Source organism: Astatotilapia calliptera, chromosome 3 (assembly GCF_964374335.1).
Source record: "Astatotilapia calliptera chromosome 3, fAstCal68.1, whole genome shotgun sequence".
Lineage (NCBI taxonomy): Eukaryota > Metazoa > Chordata > Actinopteri > Cichliformes > Cichlidae > Astatotilapia > Astatotilapia calliptera.
In genome coordinates, this window is record NC_137424.1 from 50,488,637 (window position 1) to 50,508,729 (window position 20,093).

General features: G+C 43.8%; 1 protein-coding gene across 2 annotated transcripts in view; it reads right to left on the reverse strand.

Annotated features, from left to right (window-relative positions):
* Positions 1-3,265: 3,265 nt before the first annotated feature.
* Positions 3,266-20,093, reverse strand: part of LOC113019097 (actin-binding protein WASF3) — a 51,078-nt gene continuing 34,250 nt past the window's right edge. The window contains exons 3-11 of one of the 2 annotated variants that reach the window (XM_026162613.2): positions 17,626-17,760; positions 12,413-12,566; positions 12,207-12,324; positions 7,258-7,326; positions 6,686-6,730; positions 5,212-5,345; positions 4,406-4,708; positions 3,889-4,301; positions 3,266-3,564 (exon numbers count right to left, since the gene is read on the reverse strand). In XM_026162613.2, coding sequence (XP_026018398.1) covers positions 3,407-3,564; positions 3,889-4,301; positions 4,406-4,708; positions 5,212-5,345; positions 6,686-6,730; positions 7,258-7,326; positions 12,207-12,324; positions 12,413-12,566; positions 17,626-17,760 — 1,529 coding nt within the window. In that variant the 3' untranslated portion in view covers positions 3,266-3,406. The remainder of the gene's footprint in view (positions 3,565-3,888; positions 4,302-4,405; positions 4,709-5,211; positions 5,346-6,685; positions 6,731-7,257; positions 7,327-12,206; positions 12,325-12,412; positions 12,567-17,625; positions 17,761-20,093) is intronic. The other variant, XM_026162614.2, reaches the window with a different exon arrangement.

A 20,093-nucleotide genomic window follows, 5' to 3' on the forward strand; every position in this document is an offset into this window, starting at 1 on the left:
GGTCTTTGTTGGATTTTTTTCCTATTTCTGACTTTTAGACAAAAATACTATTTATCTGTCAATTTTTCTTAGATTCAGCAAGAAAAATTAAAACCATTAAAACTTTGCAACAGGTTGCTAGTTACAAAGTACCTAAAGATACAATTTAAAATTATCTGTAAAGTTATCCTTGAATGAGTCATAGGTCAGTGTTAAGTCTCTGCTCAGGTACAAGGACTGAACTGAAAATGAGTGAAAAAGCAGCCAATGTCAAAGAAAATTCTGAAAGACCTTCACAAAGTCTGGAGAACGGTTACTCAAAATTTACAAGAAAGCCACGCTGCCTGGAAGCAAATATTAAAAAAAAAAATGAGGTGACTCAAGACTTTTGCACCATACAGCTTAATTCTAACCATGAATCCACGATTATGCACCTTGATTCATGAATCACTTTCCTTCTTAACAGCCTGAAAAAACTATTTTCACCTTTAACTTTTCAAATCTAAAAGTTGTAGAGCAAACCTTTTAATGTAATCTTCCACATGTACACTTGTACTTTTTTTGGTTAGGTGGGACCGTTGAATATCAGAAACTGTTCAGAGCGCACGTTTTCCTCACAAATTAAAAACCGACTGAAACGCTGTTGGGTTAATATCTCTGCCGCAGTGCTAGCACACGGAGGAGTAGAACTCCACTTCCCACAATGCTTTGCAATTAAAGGTTGCAGCATTAACAACAACAAAGAAATCGATTAACTGAAAAGAAAACTAAAACCAATATTAGAATTTGTCTTTGCAGGATAATGTTTAAAGGTCAATCTGGTAACAATAATAACAAAAGATCACCCTTTACGTGGCTTCTGTGATATACCTGTTTTATCTGGTACCTTCATCCTGGCCTGGACAGTTAGAAAAGCCTAAAATAAATCAAAGTGAACAACTCACTGCAGCACGTTTGAAAAAAGAAAAAGCACATTATAAAAACACTACAGTCCAACCAGCTCATACCGAGGATTAGCCAAACCTATACCGAAAACAGAGAAGAGAGAATATACTGTAGATTACTGCCGCGAGCCTCTTACATTTATGTATTTATAGTCCAGGGGCTGCGTTCACAAAGCCTCCACAGACAGCAGTGCTGACCCAGGGTCGAGTGAAGGAGTGGACATGACCTTTGACCCTTGGGCTTTGTGAGAGCTGCTCCAGCTGTGGTTTAAGTGTGGAAGCGTTTATAATAAGACCAAGAGCACAGCACACAGTCACTGGCTGAAATGTCAGGCTTCACTTTATGAACGAATACAAAAAATACCAAAAACTAATTTCATGATAGTCACTGTTCAGACTGGGCAGATGGGGCTCAATTATTCAATGAGAGGGAAACTCGAACGAGGCTGCTGGCGCTTGTTTTCCCACACCAGCTTCATCCTGGGTGGGTGGAGTCTTTTATCACAGTTTCATCACACTATTCTAACGTTAGAAGGTATGTTTTTAGGAAATGCACTGACCCAACCCCTTTTTTTGTTTTTGAGAGTTTGGCTGTCCAATCACTTTTGTACCCAAAACGTACCTGGAGAGCCAGCTTCCACATTTCTCTGTGTAGTTTCTGCCTGTAAGCTAACGCCAGCGTACTGCGAGCTCATAAACACACCTGTGACATAAAATATTACTCTGAGCATTTCGAATGCTGCTGATCGTGTGTTTGTTTGATATTATGAATAGGACCTCTTTAAAAGAGCTGTATAATCATGTCGAGGAACATTTTCCAGTGGGCTCAAATATGTTAATGCATATTTTCTGGCTTTGAGAATAAGATTATCTGCTCATCGGTGGCCCAACAACACTGGAACTGGTTTGTTTACATGTCCCAACTGTAGAAATATCTCACCAGCATAATCTGTATATAAAAGATGGCCCCAGCTAATGGTGAAGCCAACATGAAAGCTGGAGTCTTTCTTCAACCAGCAGGGGGAGACCTCGTGTTGTACATTAATCGATGGGAAACCCCCTAATCTTTCTTCTTCTGTGACTTTACGTGTCGATGTTGCACGTTCTCCCTGTATCATTGTAACAGTCAGGAAGGCCTCACTAACTAACGGTAGGCCCAAAACTCAGAGTGTACAGCATGTACGTCCAACAGCTAACTAGCACTTGTTTATGGCTGTGTAGCTTTGAAATGCTTTCTTAAAAATGTAATTTCATACATCCTTTGTAACTTAATCCAACCCCATTAGTTTTTCCTTAGTACGCTAGTGGCTCAGTCACACTGGAGTAAAAACCTCAGAAGAAAAAAAAGGTGGTTACCTGGTAATTGCATTGGATTTTTTTTGCAATCACCAACAGACTTCAAGTAGATACAGCAACTAACTGGTCGTCCAGAGCTTCAAAATGCTGCACCGCCAACCTTCTGGGCTTTCACCTCGACTGCACAGGTTGCCTGGTGGGAGGCAATCGGTCTCCAAACAAATGCAGACTGACTCGAACACTTGACTCTCAGACTGACTGGCAAAGGTTTGCAAATCACTGTCCTCTAATTTCTAAACACCAGAGAGCACAACTCGTCTATAACGCGTCTCTTTGCAATAGGAGACTCAGCTCAGCTGGTTGCATACTAGTTATATTCCAATATAAAAGCAGGGTTGTTGAGTGCATGTGTCAATGTGACTGAATCATAAACTAACGGTGCTCTCCAGACAAGCGTCTCCAGCTGTACGTCCCTCCGCAGAGCACTTTTATCTCCCGTTAGCTACAGCTACATTAGCCACATTCTGTTAGCATGCATGACAGCTCACTACACAGAGATAATGCTGCTCCTGCTGTCTCATGCTGGTTCAGATGAGCCAAACTCTCAAAAGGTCAGTGTCTCCAAAGGAAGGTGTGCGTGTTTCATAAACAGGCATGACCCAGAAAGCTAGCGAGTTATCTGCTAATAAGCTATTTTTCTTTATTTTCCCTGATTATCCTTACTCGTTTCCATAAATCCTTTCTCAACATTTGGTAGAGGAGTTAAGATTGCACTATAATTAGTTTGTCTTGTGCTATATACCTTGTGTTTTGTAAACACGTCGCCCCCATACTCACTAGGGGCCCACCTGCACACAGAGCCTGTAATATTGCTAATAGAGCGTGTAGGGGAGGGGGAGCTGCTGAGTACTGAGTGTTGTTAAAGGTTAAAAATAAGCAGATGTGGGGCTGAAACAGTGTGTGTGGTTACTGTGCCATACGCCCTGGGTGGCTGGACACAAAAACCTCTCTGGTTTAAGTTCACAAACAGGTGTGTGAGAAATGTATGACTGATATTCTTTTTTAATCAGACTTTTTTAGTTGATGATGAACATTAAAACTAACCAAACCCCTTAAGTTTCAACTTAGCGTCACATTTCTCCCCCTTTAACTCTCCCCGCTTCATCTCTCTATTGTTTTTTCTTCTTTTAGTCGGACCATTCGTTCTCGTCGAGCTCGGAGTCGTCGTCGGACTCGCTGTACTCCACTGCGATACGACGCGACAGGATCGTGGCCACGTCGTTACCAACGGGCTCCCTCTTTGCCTCCTGCTCCCTCTGCTCCTGCACCTTCCTCAGCTGGATACCTGGAGGGGGCAGAGGAAGGGCGGAGTTAACAAAAAAAAGATAATTTCTATTAAGAAATTTAAGTAAATTCTTGGGGGTTTTTTTATAGTGTAAAATCTTTAAAACATTTAAAATTTCTTTATGTGTTTGTTCCACCAAAATCAAACTATTTTGGATGCAAAGGCATTTTTCAGTTATTCAAACTCATCCATCCTGGTAGTTTTTATGAAATAAATTTGTTTGTAAGCAACCAAAATGAAACGTAGCTGTGTTAACTTCCCTGCTCTATGTGGGGGCTAATAATAAAGACCCTGTGCGTCCCTTCCTCATACAGACGCACTCACCTCTACGTATGGCCGCCAACAGGTCGGAGCGGGCGTCGCTCATGGGGATCATCCCCAGCATGGTGGACTTCCTCGTCGAGGGTGCCGCGTCCACAGCTGACTGACCGATAGCGGCGTGCGGGGGTGACGGGTGGGCCTGGTGGCCCAAGGGGGCTCCCGGAGGAGGAGGAGGAGGGGCGGCCGGGGGTGCGCCTGAAGGCGGGTGGGAGGGGGAGGGCACGTAGTTGGCTGGGGGAGGAGGAGGAGAGGGTGAGTAGGGACGGGAGAGGGCGGAAGAGGTCGGGGGGACAGCGGAGGTGGCGGAGGGCGGGGCGTTGGTGGAGTCGAAGGCGGTCTGGGCAGAAGGGATGGTTAGTGGGGGTGGGGGAGGGGCCGGCGGGATGTAGTACTCGGGGATGGTGGAGGGCTGCCCTCTGGTGATGGAAAGAAGTAAATTAAAGATTTTTAATCAGTAGAAACAAACTAAACGCAAACAAAGCCGTAAAACAGATCAAGCAATAACACGCAGAAAACAAACCCGTGTGCGGCGCGGTAGTCCTTAACAGACTGCTGCCTCGGCCCGTTGACTGTCGGATCTCCTCCGGCCTGGACGCCGTGTCCCGAGGGGGTTCGGCCCAGGGAGGCCACGTGCCGACCTGTTGCCGCAGCACCGCCCGCTCCCGGGGGCTGGTTGGCCGGCCTCAGGCCCCGATCCAGTGACTGCGTCTGGGCCGCGGCACTGAGGTGATCCCTGGTGTGGTGGTCGGCGGGGTGGGCAGTGCTGGAGGCCTGGGTGGAGGGGTGGTTGGGGCTGGCTGGGTAGGAGTCGGACGCCATTGATCTGTTGGAGAGTTGTAATTGAAAATTAGAGGGCAGGTAGGAAGGAGCAGTGAATCATGATAATAACAGAAAGGTTAGATTTTCTATTCCTTGTATTATTTCCTGCTCTGCCACAGCAGTGACTTCAGTCCCTAATGAAAGTCAACCTCATCGTTTCCTCCAACCTGCTGTGACGCAATCCAGGTGCTCTGCACTACATTTGCCAGAAGAGGGCAGCACAGAGCTGTAAACGACACAGTAAGCTGGCACTTCTTAAATCTCTGTATTAAGCAGGTATGTGCTTAAATTATGTGACACTTATAGTGGCTGTGTAACAACGCCAGCTTACTGTGTACTATTTATAGTATATGAATAGTATTTATAGGCTTTAAAGGATGAGAGAAACACTCATCCAATGCCCATCCTCAAACACTGACTGTACACATAAACTAGGACAGGAAACAGGACCTCAGAGACAAACCTCACTTGTAGCTAATGTATGTGTGTGTGTACACGTGTGTTTACCTGCTATCTGGGGACAGTGAGCCTTCAGAGGACATGCCGTGGTAAGGGGAGGGGGCGAGCCTGGCGTCTGGTCTGAACTCTTTGTCGTAGGCCAGGACGTTCCACTCCTGGCGTCGGTTACGAGCTTTACGCACCTTCAAGGTTAAACCGGGAGAAACAGACACGTTACACTGCAGTTACAGGTAAAATTATATATGTATATAATTATAGTAATGGAGTTTAGAAAGATTAAGCTGCTGTATTACATCTTTCTCCTGCAATCCTTTCACAGTCACTACCTTTAGAGCGGAGCATTAGAACAGCTGTACCTGTATTGCACCCTACTAATAAAAAATAGATTTTTACTGCCTCTACTCCAGTAGCAGCATTTACTAGAGATGCCTTTTAAAATGATTAAGAGCTCTCCACACTAACAATGTGGTCTCTGCTCTTTTTATTCCACTTTTATTAAGTATTTTACCAGCAAATTCACTTTTCTTTGGCTCTAAGCAGCTTTGTGATTTATTTTCTTCTTCATCAGTTCTTGATGTTACTGATGCAGTTAGGATGACTGTATAAGACCAGCTCAGATAATACATCTGCTAAAGTGCAGAATCAGTGTAAATGAAGGAGGAAGGTCAGATTACTCTTAGTAAGCCAGTAAATTTGAATTAAAGCGATTTTTCATGGGTGTCAACGATGGAAATCAAAGCTAAACTGAAAGAAACACAATATTCCCACAAACGTCGGGGAGCCCGGAGTCATTTGGGGTCTAAGGAGGAGGAGATATGTAAGAAAAGACTGATGTTTAAGGACAGTAACGTGCTTTGAAATGTGCAAGTGTTTACTCAGTTCCAAAAAAAGCACATAGAAAACCTGCCTCCAAACCAGCTGATTATTACAAACAGATTAAGCGTGACTGCTAACTTGACCCCTTTGATCTACAAACTGATAACACCGTGTATTCTGACAGCTTCCTATCAGAAGCAGCATTAACGTTTTTCAGCAGTTTGAGCTACAGTAACTCGTCTGTTGGATCGGACCACACGGGCCAGCCTTAGCTCCCCAATCATCAGTGAGCCTTGGACGTTCATGACCCTGTCACTGACCACTGCAGGCCAGGAACAACCCACAGCATCTGCGGTTTGGAGATGCTCTGATCCGGTTGTCTCGCCGTCACAACTTGGCCTTTGGTAAACTCACTCTAGTCCTTATGCTTGCCCATTTTTCCTGCTTCTTACTCATCAACTTTGAGGATAAACTGTTCATCTTCTCTCTAATATATCCCGCCCACTAAGAGCTGCAACGATGGAGAGATAATCAGTGTTGTTCACTTCACCTGTCAAAACTATGATCTGCTTTATACTCTGTTAAAAACTGTTCATTAAATGATTGTATAGAGGATTTAACCGCTTGCTTTACTCTTGTTTCAGAGGAACGTTGATAACTCTAATTAAATGACCATTAATAATAAACTTAGTAAGTGATTACTGACCTTCTTCACTTCTCTGCTCGGGTCTTCAACCTGCCTCTGCTGCTCCTACGAGTGACACACAGAGGAGCAGAGGGAAACTCAGCTGTTGGCTATTTATTTATTTACTGTGTAAAGGGAAATATAAAAAAGCTCAACCCCATCACCAGCTCCTTCACCACGGGGTAAATTCACACTGACCCAGCCCCCAACACACACACACACACACAGTGTAAGCACCACCCAGTCACTATTCGACAACACCAAAAACACCGGTACAGATGACAGAGCCAAAACTTGTGGGAGCACAGGACAGCAACCAAACCAAACACGGAGGGTTAGCAAGACGGTGAGGTGTTAAGCTGAGGTGACATTAAACACACACACAGACAAACAGGAGGGAGTGTGTGTGTGTGTGCTGGCATTTACTTAGTACTTTCATGTGTATCAGCGTGTCTCAATGGTGTTAGGACATGTCTGCTTTGATAGGTGAGTCTGTAATGTGTGCTAGTGGGATGTGTGGGGAGGAAGTGGAGGGAGGGGAAGTGGGGGGGCAGAACGGGGGCAGGTTAGGTTAGGGGTCGGGGTTGTCTTACAGAGATGGACAGGGGGCTCCTGGGTTGGGCCTGTCTGGAGTGGGGCCTGTCAGGGTGGGCCGGACAGCCCTATGGAAACATGGGAGAAAGACAAGCTGGTGCGTTAGACTGAGCAGAGGAGGCGGAGGAGGAGGGGGTGGGGGGTGTCTTCAAAGGCCAGGAAACTAAAGATAGAGAGAAACGAAGGAGGAGGAGCTGTGGGAGGAAAGGATAGAGGTGGAGAAGCCATCCTCCTGCAGCTCGCTCGGGCTCTCAGACCTGTTGAGTAACAGCTGAAGCTGCGTTGTTTCGGAGGTGGGAGGGGGGGGGGAAGGTTCTGCATGGTTTCCAGGTCGAAGGGAGGGAACAGAAAAATGTGAGCAGCATTAAATTCAACAGAAATATTGACCGAACTGCAGCAAACACATGCAGCAGCAGCTGTTGAGCGGTTACAATCACCAACAAAGGAAGAGGGCGCCAAAGGAAGTGTGAAGGGGAACACCACCGAAGCTCAGCTCTGAAATACTCGTAGCTCAGTTCCTATTAGTTTGAATGGATTAATAAACGAGAGCAATGGTGGTGTGCTGGAGCTCCTTTCAGTGTTCCAGGTTATTGGTGTTCACGTAGACCAGCGCACAGACCTGCAAACTGAATGCACTACTTTAAAACAGCAGGACACAGTTCAGTTAAATCCAGCAGGAAGTGAGCGTACAGTAGTGTGCTAAAGACTTGAGTCACCTCTGGTTTCTTTACATTTTTGTAGGAAAATGGCAAATATTCTTATTCTTCAGCACAGTCAGAACTCTCTTATGGAAGCGTTCTTGCAATTTCTTTAAGCAGTCTTCGGGAATAGTTCTGCGGGCTTCTTCAAGGACATTTAAAGCTCGTCTTTGGATGTTTCTGAATTTAGATGATCCCAAACTGCTTTAATAAAATTGATGTCCGGGCCCTGGGGAGGCCAATCCATAACTGATATTGTTCCACTGTGTGTTTTTCTATCCAATCAGATGTTTGCTGGATGGTATTGGACCTTATGGTACTTTTTTGCATTCATAATTCCATCGATTTTGACAAGATCTCCAACAACACTGCAGCTCTAAACCACGACAGAGCCTCCAGGATTTGAATCAAAACTTTCAAATTCAGATTCATCACTCCATCAGATCTGTTGTCACTGATTTTGGGTCCAGTTCTTGTGTAATCTGGCATACCTCAGCCCACACACAGCCACCCTTCCACTGAGACCATTTCTGATGAGGCTTCAGTGAACAGTATATGAGTTGAAGGCCCAGATGTACAGTGGGGCAAAAAAGTATTTAGTCAGCCACCGATTGTGCAAGTTCCCCCACTTAAAATGATGACAGAGGTCAGTAATTTGCACCAGAGGTACACTTCAACTGTGAGAGACAGAATGTGAAAAAAAAATCCATGAATTCACATGGTAGGATTTGTAAAGAATTTATCCGTAAATTGGGGTGGAAAATAAGTATTTGGTCACCTCAAACATGGAAAATCTCTGGCTCTCACAGACCTGTAACGTCTTCTGTAAGAAGCTTTTCTGTCCCCACTCGTTACCTGTATGAATGGCACCTGTTTGAACTCATCATCTGTATAAAAGACACCTGTCCACAGCCTCAAACAGTCAGACTCCAAACTCCGCCATGGCCAAGACCAAAGAGCTTTCGAAGGACACCAGGAAAAGTATTGTAGACCTGCACCAGACTGGGAAGAGTGAATGTACAATAGGCAAGCAGCTTGGTGTGAAAAAATCAACTGTGGGAGCAATCATCAGAAAATAGAAGACATACAAGACCACTGATAATCTCCCTCGATCTGGGGCTCCACGCAAGATCTCATCCCGTGGGGTCAAAATGATCATGAGAACGGTGAGCAAAGATCCCAGAACCACACGGGGGGACCTGGTGAATGACCTGCAGAGAGCTGGGACCAAAGTAACAAAGGTCACCATCAGTAACACACTACAACGGCAGGGAATCAAATCCCGCAGTGCCAGACGTGTTCCGCTGCTGAAGCCAGTGCATGTCCAGGCCCGTCTGAAGTTTGCCAGAGAGCACATGGATGATACAGCAGAGGATTGGGAGAATGTCATGTGGTCAGATGAAACCAAAGTAGAACTTTTTGGTATAAACTCAACTCGTCGTGTTTGGAGGAAGAAGAATACTGAGTTGCATCCCAAGAACACCATACCTACTGTGAAGCATGGGGGTGGAAACATCATGCTATGGGGCTGTTTTTCTGCCAAGGGGACAGGACGACTGATCCGTGTTAAGGACAGAATGAATGGGGCCATGTATCGTGAGATTTTGAGCCAAAACCTCCTTCCATCAGTGAGAACTTTGAAGATGAAACGAGGCTGGGTCTTCCAACATGACAATGATCCAAAACACACCGCCCGGGCAACAAAGGAGTGGCTCCGTAAGAAGCATTTGAAAGTCCTGGAGTGGCCTAGCCAGTCTCCAGACCTCAACCCCATAGAAAATCTGTGGCGGGAGTTGAAAGTCCGTGTTGCTCGGCGACAGCCCCAAAACATCACTGCTCTCGAGAGAAGATCTGCATGGAGGAATGGGCCAAAATACCAGCTACTGTGTGTGCAAACCTGGTAAAGACCTATAGTAAACGTTTGACCTCTGTTATTGCCAACAAAGGTTATGTTACAAAGTATTGAGTTGTATTTTTGTTATTGACCAAATACTTATTTTCCACCCTGATTTACGAATAAATTCTTTACAAATCCTACCATGTGAATTCATGGATTTTTTTTTCACATTCTGTCTCTCACAGTTGAAGTGTACCTCTGGTGCAAATTACTGACCTCTGTCATCATTTTAGGTGGGGGAACTTGCACAATCGGTGGCTGACTAAATACTTTTTTGCCCCACTGTATCTCTCAGGGCCGTGTCAGGTCTTCGCTGGATTTTTTCCCTGGCTCTAAAAGACATGACTTTCAAGCAGAAACGCCTACGGAGGAGGCTACAAATGTGGCCTCCTCCTGAGGCCACATTTGTAGACCGATTACGTCACAGCGACACGATGAAGACTGTCCAAATTCGTAGACTCCTCCGAATCCGGCCGACAAATACGTCCTCCTTTTCCCCAGATTTGAAGAATGGGCCGGGTGTGTCCTTCGTGGCCCACCATATCCCAGAATTCATAGCGCGGCCCAGCCAATTCCAGTTTCCAAACAATGGCGGCCGCTACTAAGTTTTTAATATTACTGTTATTAATCTTTCTGGGTCACAAAATAAACTTTTAACATATTTTAGGCAAGAAAGTAGCTGTGTAAACTTCAAATATCTGCTCGGTTTATCAAGACATCGCATATTTGCAAAAGCGCTCCGATGTTTTCGGAGACGTCCGTTACCCACCAGCTCGATAGCTAGCTGGGGGTTCAATGTCACTCGAGCCGGTGAGAACAGCGGACTCCCGGCTTCATCGCTTTCAGACCCCCGCCGTCTTTCACTACTCAGGTTAAACATGATATATAAGTCACTCAGATAACTTAAAAACGTTATTGTTTAGCTTTTTCAGTGTTTTACTTGTTGGGGAGTAAATCGTTTTGGTTGAGATTAAAATTATTAGATTAAATTAAATAAAAGTTGATTAATCCCTCGGGTGGTTTTCACACAGCTGAATAAACATCAAACAGAAAACTGATTAAACAGAAGTGTGAGACGGTCGTGTCCTGTTATATTTTAGATAGCAAGGAGCAGAGAGCTGAGTTTACTGAACTCCACCGAGACAGCGGTGACGCAGATTTGAAGGCTGGACCGTCCCATTTCACAGCCTCGCACTTCCAGCCTTCTCGGTCTTCAAAGGACCCGGCCCACGTAGACCGCGAAGGCCGGGTCCTCCGAAGGACGTGGCCTAGGTTTTGGGACACAGCTTCAGATGCGGTTCATCTGCTATAGATATATATTTTTAGACTCGCCACTTCTTCTTCTTCTTTCCACTTGTCAAGTTTCCTCAAACTTTTTAAGGGACACACTGCACACAATATGAGAGGACGAGGTGAAACAGCTATTAGCCACGGTCTTGCTGATTAATGCTAAAACACTTTTTGAGTTAGGTGCCTTTTCTGTTCTTGAATGATTCATAGGTCAGGGTTCAGTGGTCTAGCACAGCGGTCCCCAACCCCTGGGCCTCGGACCGGTACCGGTCCGTGAGTCGTTTGGTACCGGGCCGCGAGAGTTGAGGCTCAGGTGTGAAATGTATGGTTTTCAGGGTTTTTATCGGTTTTCAGTGTTATTTTGTTATCGTTTGTACCGTTAACTAGGTTTTCCTGGGTCTTTTCACGTGTGTTATGAATAAATCTTATTTTTTTCGGTACCGGTACTAGTTTTATTTTGTTGTATTTATCCGCGACACCTTAAAGGCCGGTCCGTGAAAATATTGTCGGGCATAAACCGGTCCGTGGCGCAAAAAAGGTTGGAGACCGCTGGTCTAACAAACAAAATCCTCTAAAAATGGTCAGGTTCCACGACTGGACTGAAAATGAGTGAAAAAGCAGACAATGTCCAAAGAAGAACTCTGAAAGACCTTCAGAAAGCCTGGAGAACTATTACTCAAGAGCACTTAAAGGTCTGGCTGCTTGGAAGAAAAATATAAAGCAATGAGTGGTGTCTCAAGAGTTTTACACTGTATGTAACTACAGCCAAATACAACGTTCGTATAAGTTCTCCCTCGATCACGTTGTTGTCTCTGGATAACCGGCCTGCTCAGCTGCTGCTGCATCGATAGCCGATTAAACAACCAAGCAAAGCTAAATGGAGAGTACAGTCAGAGAGAAATGAAACTGAAATAACAGCATAGATGGCACCACCGGGCAGGAAAATAAAAATTCGCAAAATAAAGCAGAAGATGAATTTCTTTAACCGTTTCCAGACCACGGTGACGTACACCCAAACATACAGCGCACGCTCACAAACACTCGTTCGGCGCACACATCGTACCTTCTGCCGTCTCTTCTCTTTGCGCTTGTCCTCAGTGGCCTGCAGCATCTTTTCCTTCCACAGGTTGAAGAAGTAGGAGGGGTCGGTGTAAAACTTCAGGGCGTCCTTCTTGTCATCCCTGCGAGGAGGAGGAAGTGAAACTAAGAAAAAAAAAACAGCGGAGCTTGGTAAATTATCAATACTGGCAGAGAGGCTAAAAGACTGACCTATAGGGGGTGAGAATATTAAGTGGTGGAGGTTTGTCGCAGCGGTGGTACATCTCCACCACAGGGTTGGGCACAGAGGTCCTCGACACCACCTGCTGGTCCTGAATGGTACTGCTCTTAAAGGCCTTTCTCATGTTGATGTCCTGCAGAGAAACTGGAAACAGAGAAGGAGGACAGCATTAAATTATGATAAGCAAACAGAATGAAAAACAACAACACGGCGATTAAGCCGGCAGAGTCACAAACACTGGTGTTTGACATCATAATCCCCCAAAACAGCCGGTTTCAGCCACTAATTCCTTCATATGCATCACTCTCCTCTACCCTCGATTTTTTTTTAACGCATGAATCAAAGCCAGGATTTGTGGCATTAAGAGAAAAAGAGCCTAATCTCTTGTTAGGGCTCTTAGAAAAAATTAGCACAAGTTTAGCAGATTTTTAATGCCAATTAATTCAAGCTTCAGTCTGATGGAGTGACCAAAGAAAACATCAACCTGGAAAATAAACTTTTTAAAATCTAGTTTAAGGACAATTACGGACAATCCGAGTGAAAAATAAAAACAGATAATCATCAGAAAATAATAATTTTCCTCTTTTTTTTTAGCTTCCTACAGTGGAGTTAATCAATCTTGTGTCACTGCTCACAGATAAAATGCATCTAATCACTTCCCATTTATCATACCCACTACACCATTACATCACACGTCACATGCTCTGGGCTGAATGACAGCGTGCGTCTGCTGGAGTTCTTCATTAAATAAAGATGATCTGCTTTTTTATGAAGTCTAGACTCTATAAATATGCAAACATCTGCCGTTCTCAATGCGTGTGCAGCTTCTGATTGGCCAATATGTTTTTCTACCAGCCACCAGGGGGCTCTGCTTATTCCAGGAGTCCTTTAAACACCGGACACGTGAGATTTGTGTTTCATATTTTAAACCTTTAAAACCTGAATCATGAAACAGCTGCTAGAAAATTCAAATTTTTGAAAATGACAATAAAATAAAAAAATAAATTAAATATTAATTTGCATACACGAGTTTTAGTTTGTATCGTATTTGCTACATTCAGTATTTTATTTTTCAGTTTATTGCTTAAAATGTTTTGTGCAATTTATTTATGTAAAAAAAAAATCACAATGATGATGTTCAAGTCTGAGAAACTGGGGGTATTAAATATGATATGATAGCGAAATCCCCCTTTTTGTCAGTGTAAAGAAGTTTAACAACACATTTAAACCCTGAGATGTCTTAATACAAGATAAGACAAATTTCAACAACACGTCTCAGTTTTTCTACATGACAAATGTGTAAAATTACAGAAAGATTTTCTTTAATAGTAAAAAAACAGGAACTTTGCCCATGTCCTCATTTTAGGTTTGGGACTGGTGTCGGCTCCTGGGCTCATGTACTAATGAGAAGTGAAGAAGTGAAAGAACTGAAAAAAGGGGGAACTAGGGTGGGGCACGAAAATGAGAACAAACAGCTTGTAGAACTGGGGGGGTCATATATGGACAAGACCCGGAAGAGGCGTGTTTGGAGGCGTGGTCCCGCTCCTGAAATTCACATAATTTATCTTCAATTACTTAACTAAATGGCTGTGGGGGAGGTCTTTGTCAGCAGGAAAAGCCGTAGAATTTATAAAAAGAAAATTTCAAAGTCCGCAAATTTTTTCCAAAACACATCAGCAGGCTGCTGGGACAACTCTGGCCATTCACACCGAATTTGGACGAATTTCCTGTATTTGTTTGACTAATTTATAACTCTGATAAGTGGAAGAGAATGGATGGATGAAGAATCTGTATTTTGTTTCTCTTGCCTTAAAACATACGCAGGAAATAAGGGGTTAGCAACTAATCAAAGAAAATAATAATACTAATATTAATAATAATACTAGCCATCAGCCTCTTGGTAGATGCACATGTAGTATAAATGTGAAAATCCTAGCAGTTGACCTCTGATTGTCGTCTCGTTCTTAAGTTACCGCAATCACAAACTTGGGTGTCCACCCGCCCACCAGCCCAGCAGGGTGCCGCCAAAACCCCGTCAGTATACAAACTGTTGCACTTCACTTTAACCTCATCGTTTCGACCTTTCCGTCGACAAATAAAACGGCACATGCTGCTCAAGCAGGAGCCATAACACACTCAGAGCAGCTATTGACCCTCAATGGTAATTTTACACACGCAGCTCTGACCTTGTTGAGATTTATGGGTTTATCGGTCGTTGAAAAGCGGCGTGGTAAATGTAGGAAACTGCTGAGAGAGGCAGGGGATGAAATGCTACGAGGCAAAGACGTCTAATTAGAACACTTCATTGTCAAGTAATTCCTGGAGTACATACTTATCAGCAGATGCTTCTGTAAACAGACACCGTTTGGATATGTGTGTATTTGTTTGCTACGATTCTGCAACCTATAGACGATCATTTTAGAAGTAAAACGGATAAACGGATCAAATACACGCACATCGTGTGCATATCGACTGATACAGAACATACAGCTTAAACGGTGTTTGAACTCGAACGCATACATACGCATGCACAAATAATAGGACAGCAGGGTCAGATTAGACTTGGAGCTTGTTGCATCAGCTTAACAAGCATCGCACACACACACACGCATGCAAACTGTGGCTGCACAACAACAGGAGGCTGGGCGGTGTGTTAAGTGTCAGAACGTGACACGTATGTGTGTCAATCCTGTGAGAGATTTATCACCGCTGCAGTGCTATCCAGGATCTAGCAGATGGCTAAACACACACACACACACACACACACACACACACACACACACACACACACACACACACACACAGAGACGATCAGGGCGTGATCAGTGTCCTATACGATCAGTTTAAACCACGTCAGTGTCACACACACTCCTGTCATTAGCTCTGTGCACTGACGCAGCATGTCTGTGTTTGTATGGACACATTTTATTACTGAAAAATCTATGGTTAGCTTAAAAATCCGCCTGCAGACACCAAAGGGCGACTGGCCGTTTGATCTGTGTGTGTGTGCAGTCAGAGCACACTCCTGTCTGTTTGATCATTCCTCCCTAAGCTTCCTTCCCTACGGCCAAATGAATAATCCACAAAACTCGCATCTAATGCAACTTTCATTCAGACACATCTTCAAAGAGACCTCGCTCTCTCTGCTCTTCTTCTCCTTCTCCTCTTTCTCCTCTCCGGCCCTTTTTAACACTCACCTCCCTCTCTGCACATACACATGCATAAACTGTGTTAAACACCATTAATAACCACATTCGTGTAATGCACACACTGATTAAGGAACTCTGCACTGACCTAACCTCTGAATTTAGAGTTATTTGGATTTATGTGAACAATTTATAATCACTTTACTGTCTGGAGGGACGTGCTGCTTCCTGTAGGCTCCTTCCCCCTTTTTTCTCTTTTCTTCCATCCTTCCTTATTTCCTACCTCCCTTCATTCCTTTTTGACCTTAGATCATCTTTCTTTGCTTTCTCTTTGCTTTCATTTCTTCCTCACTTCCTTCTCGCAATCCTTCTTTCCTTCCTCCTTCCATCTCTTCTCTCCTCCTTTCCTTTCTTCATGTACGGAAGAAAAAAGGGTGGTGCACAAAAGAAGCAATGAAGAAGAGGAAGCGAGGAATCAGAAAGGAGGTGGAAAAATGAGTAGTGGGACATGATGAGACAGAAAACAAATTTGAGTGAATGTGTGGAAAAGGAAACGAAGGAATTAAAGGACTGAGAAATGGTTTGTGTGGAGGAGGAAGAGGAGGAGGAAGAGGTAAAAAGAGACAGAAAGAGACGAGAGAGAGAGGGTGGAAAAGTGTGAGGAGGCGAGCAGGAGGAGGAGGAGGCGAGATAAGGGGAGGGAAGGATAAGACAGAAGACTGCTGAGCTTTTCCTTTTTATCCTCGTCTGTGCTGCTCTCTCTGACGCTGTCTGAGGCCGGCGTGCTGCAGAATGACTCGGCAGTATCAGCACAGACAGAGAGAGACGCACAGAGCTACAGACGAAAAATATATATTCCAGACAAACGGGAGGAAGAGGAGAAAGAGGAAAAGGGAGGAGTAAGGTGGGGAAAGACTGAGGGGAGGAGGAAGAGAAACAAAGAAACAGGAAATTGGAACCAGAGGAGAGGAGAGGGCATTAGGGGAAGAACAGGAGTCTAGGATAGCGGGGAGACACAGTGGGGAAAGAAAACAAGGAAAACAGAAGAAAAGAAAGGGGGATGAGGGCTTCTCAGAGAGTGACGAGGAGGAGAGAACAGGAAAGGCAGGAAAAGGATAAAAGGAGAGAAAATTGAGCCAAATCAAAAGGAACAGAGAGGCCGACATGAGAGGATGGAGGAAGAAAAGATGAGACAAAAAAGGTTAAAGGCACAGGAGGATAAATAAACGTCTGAGAGAGATCAAAGATTTTAAAAAAAGAACATACACACAGAACTCCGTGTGTGTGTGTGTGTGTGTGTGTGTGTGTGTGTGTGTGTAGGCCTATCAATTACTGCATTAAGAGAATTGACCTTCAGAGACAGACTGAAGCTTAATGATGGAGATAAAGATCCTGACTCACACTGTGCAAACAGCAAACACACATATTAGTCATAACAGCAGCTCACATAAACACTTGTACACTCATAGAAATAGTCGGTGCTCTCTAACAACACAATTAATAATCCATAGTGCCGGGGACACACACGCACACACACACACACAGGTTAAAAGCTTTGCAGAGATGCGTTTATCTCAGAGTGTTTACTCCAACACAAACATGAGGCGGACAGACACAAAGAAAGCGAAACAGCTTGTTGACACGCACCAAGCAGATGGCCTTCTACCTTTGCGAGGACTCACAGATACCTCGGTTTATCCCGACCAACCCTGAGCCGAGGATTAACTCGAGCTCCAAAAGTCGAGTCCTAACGGCTACTCTGAGGTGAGACTCAGCCACACCTTCACTCACTCACAGGACCTCAAACGCACACTCAAACACCCACACAGGGCATAATATAAGAGCCTAGAGACCCCTCATCAATAAATCATCAGCACAGCCATTAAAATGCTGCACACACAAACACACACACACCCACGCTAGTCCTAATAGCAGTTCACATAAACACGTGTACACTCATAGAAACAGTCAGTGCTCTCTAACAGCACAATTAATAATCTATAGTGCTGCAAACACACACACAAAGAGAATAAAAACACACATCCTCACACACACACCTTCCTCCACAGTGGAGTCGAGCTGGGTGACTTTCACAGCCAGCTGGTCCACCCTCTCCTGCAGGCTGCTCATCCTCAGGTAGAAGCTGTTGGCTTCGTTAAACAGTTCCCCGAAAATGTCCTCAGCATGACGACCTGTACAGAGGGAGAGAAACACACAAACACACACACACACACAGTCAGATTCGCCACTTTAATATCTTTCATCCAGGGATATTTAACAGGCTACATTCACACTTCCATGTTGGCCAGCTGAACTCTGCCTCACACCGCAGGAATAAAACATGCAGCGAGAATTAAATCAGCTGGGAGAATCAGACTGTCTGGAAAAGCAGAGCAAGCTGACACAATTAAAGACGTTCAGAGTTACTTCAGGTTTCCGTCCAAAAAGGACAAAAGAAAGTGTGATAACAGAAGGTCTACATGTATACAGTGGTCCCTCGCTATAATGCGGTTCACATTTCGCGCCCTTGCTGTTTCGCAGATTTTTTGGGGGTGCAATTTTGCTTTTTTGTGTTCTGCGTTCTGATTGGCTGTAGACCACTGTCAATCAATCTCGTGCTGTGTCTCCTGTACAGTACAGAATATGTTCAGCTGCCAACTTTACATAAATCTTTGATCGCTAGCAGTGTGACTCTGAAGTGCTGCACTGTATATTTGAAAGTTTTCTCCCCAACAAACACAACAATGTTGACGCAACCACTGGTGCCTTATTTTTCTACAGAGGTGTGAACTTTGAGATTGTTTAAACAAGAGAGAAAAGTGTGAAAATGTTCATGCCTGTCTGAGAAAAGTGTATAAAGTGTGTACTAGAGATGGCACCATACCACTTTTTTATGTCCGATACCGATATCATAAATTTGGATATCTGCCGATACCGATATGAATCCGATATAGTGTTTTTTAATCAATAAAACTGTTTTTTAATATCTTAATGCATTTTGTATAAGTTCAAACTCAAGTTAAAAAAAAACAAACACTAAAGCTATTCTGTTATACCTGTATGTAAAAAATAGCAAGAAAAAAAAATAGGGAACCACCCCTCACGCTCCACCTCATGATGCTTAATCGACATAATCAACTTTAATTTGATGCAGTGTGAAAAAAATGCACAGAAATAAATTATTACAATAATTACAATAATTAAATAGATTCAACATCTTTCTTCAACAGAATTGCAGACTGCACAGATGGTACCTTCCCAAAGGAAAAAGTAGTATAGCTTACTAGGGTATATTAGACTTAATCCGGTTGTTCAGTCTGACGTCACTAGCCGTGTCTGGGCCTAAACTCCGCTGCAGGTCCATATATCAAACGATCACTATGGCATTACTGAGAGTTGAAAAACTGTCTAAAGTCTTTCATCTTTAATAAAATGATCAGCGTTCTGCTCTACCAGGTGTAACAATTGAGTGTAACATCCAGGCATCCATGAAAACGGAATTTATGACATTTAACGGAGTTAGAAGTTAGCAGGGAGTTAGCTCGCTAGCCTCTATCTAAATACAATATAGCATGTCCTGACTGCGGGGTTTTGGAAACAAATTAAAACGTACAGCTCTGTTATCACTTCCAACATAAATGAAGACAGGAAACTAAACAGCAGTGACGTTTGTAGGGTTACTGAAGTTGGGCTAGCTGGTATATAATGATGTGCTACGTGACCGCTAGCGACACAGCTATGTTAGCATAATATAAACAAGCTAACTTTTTTTCCACTCGATAAAAGTTAACGTGAGTGTTCTGGGTGGTCAGGAACAAATGTAATCGCATGGCAGGATGCTGTAAAAGGACCAAACTTCAGCCAGGAGAACAACTGAGATAATCCATCCACAATACGAGGTTAGTCATTCATATACTGCTGCATGGGCTGGGCTGTAGTTACATCTTAAGGTTTTAAAAACTGAGCTTAAATAAATGATTAGCGGTAATAAAAGCCGAGGGAGGTCAACAGTGATCACTGACTGTTTTAGGAGCTTTTTGAGATCAAATAGAAGAAAATACATAACATTAAACATGTTAACAACACAAAAGCCATATTAAACGCAGACTACTTTAGACCCGGAAGTAGGATTCGTCGCGTCATCACTGAACAACCGGATAGTTACTATATACAGTAATGGACTTCTGTACATTTTACATCAGATTAAAACTTTGGGTGTAAGATTCAGATAATTATTTATTAAAAGCTAGACATTTTAAATGAGAATAAGAAAGAAAAGTATGTCTCTGTGTCCCCTTTTCCCTGTTAATGCCCTATCGGCCCACCTGGCTAAACTTTGCTAGATCCGCCCCTGCACAGTTACCAGCCGTCAGCTACGTAGAAAAAGATCCTCGAGTAGAAAGTAATATTAAATAAATTCTAAGAACAGCTTATCAAGCTTAAATGTGCTGCTGTTGTTCAGACGCTGGTTTCCTCTTTCTGGTGCAAAGTGGGCCAAAAACAAAGAAGAGAGACGGACTCGCGA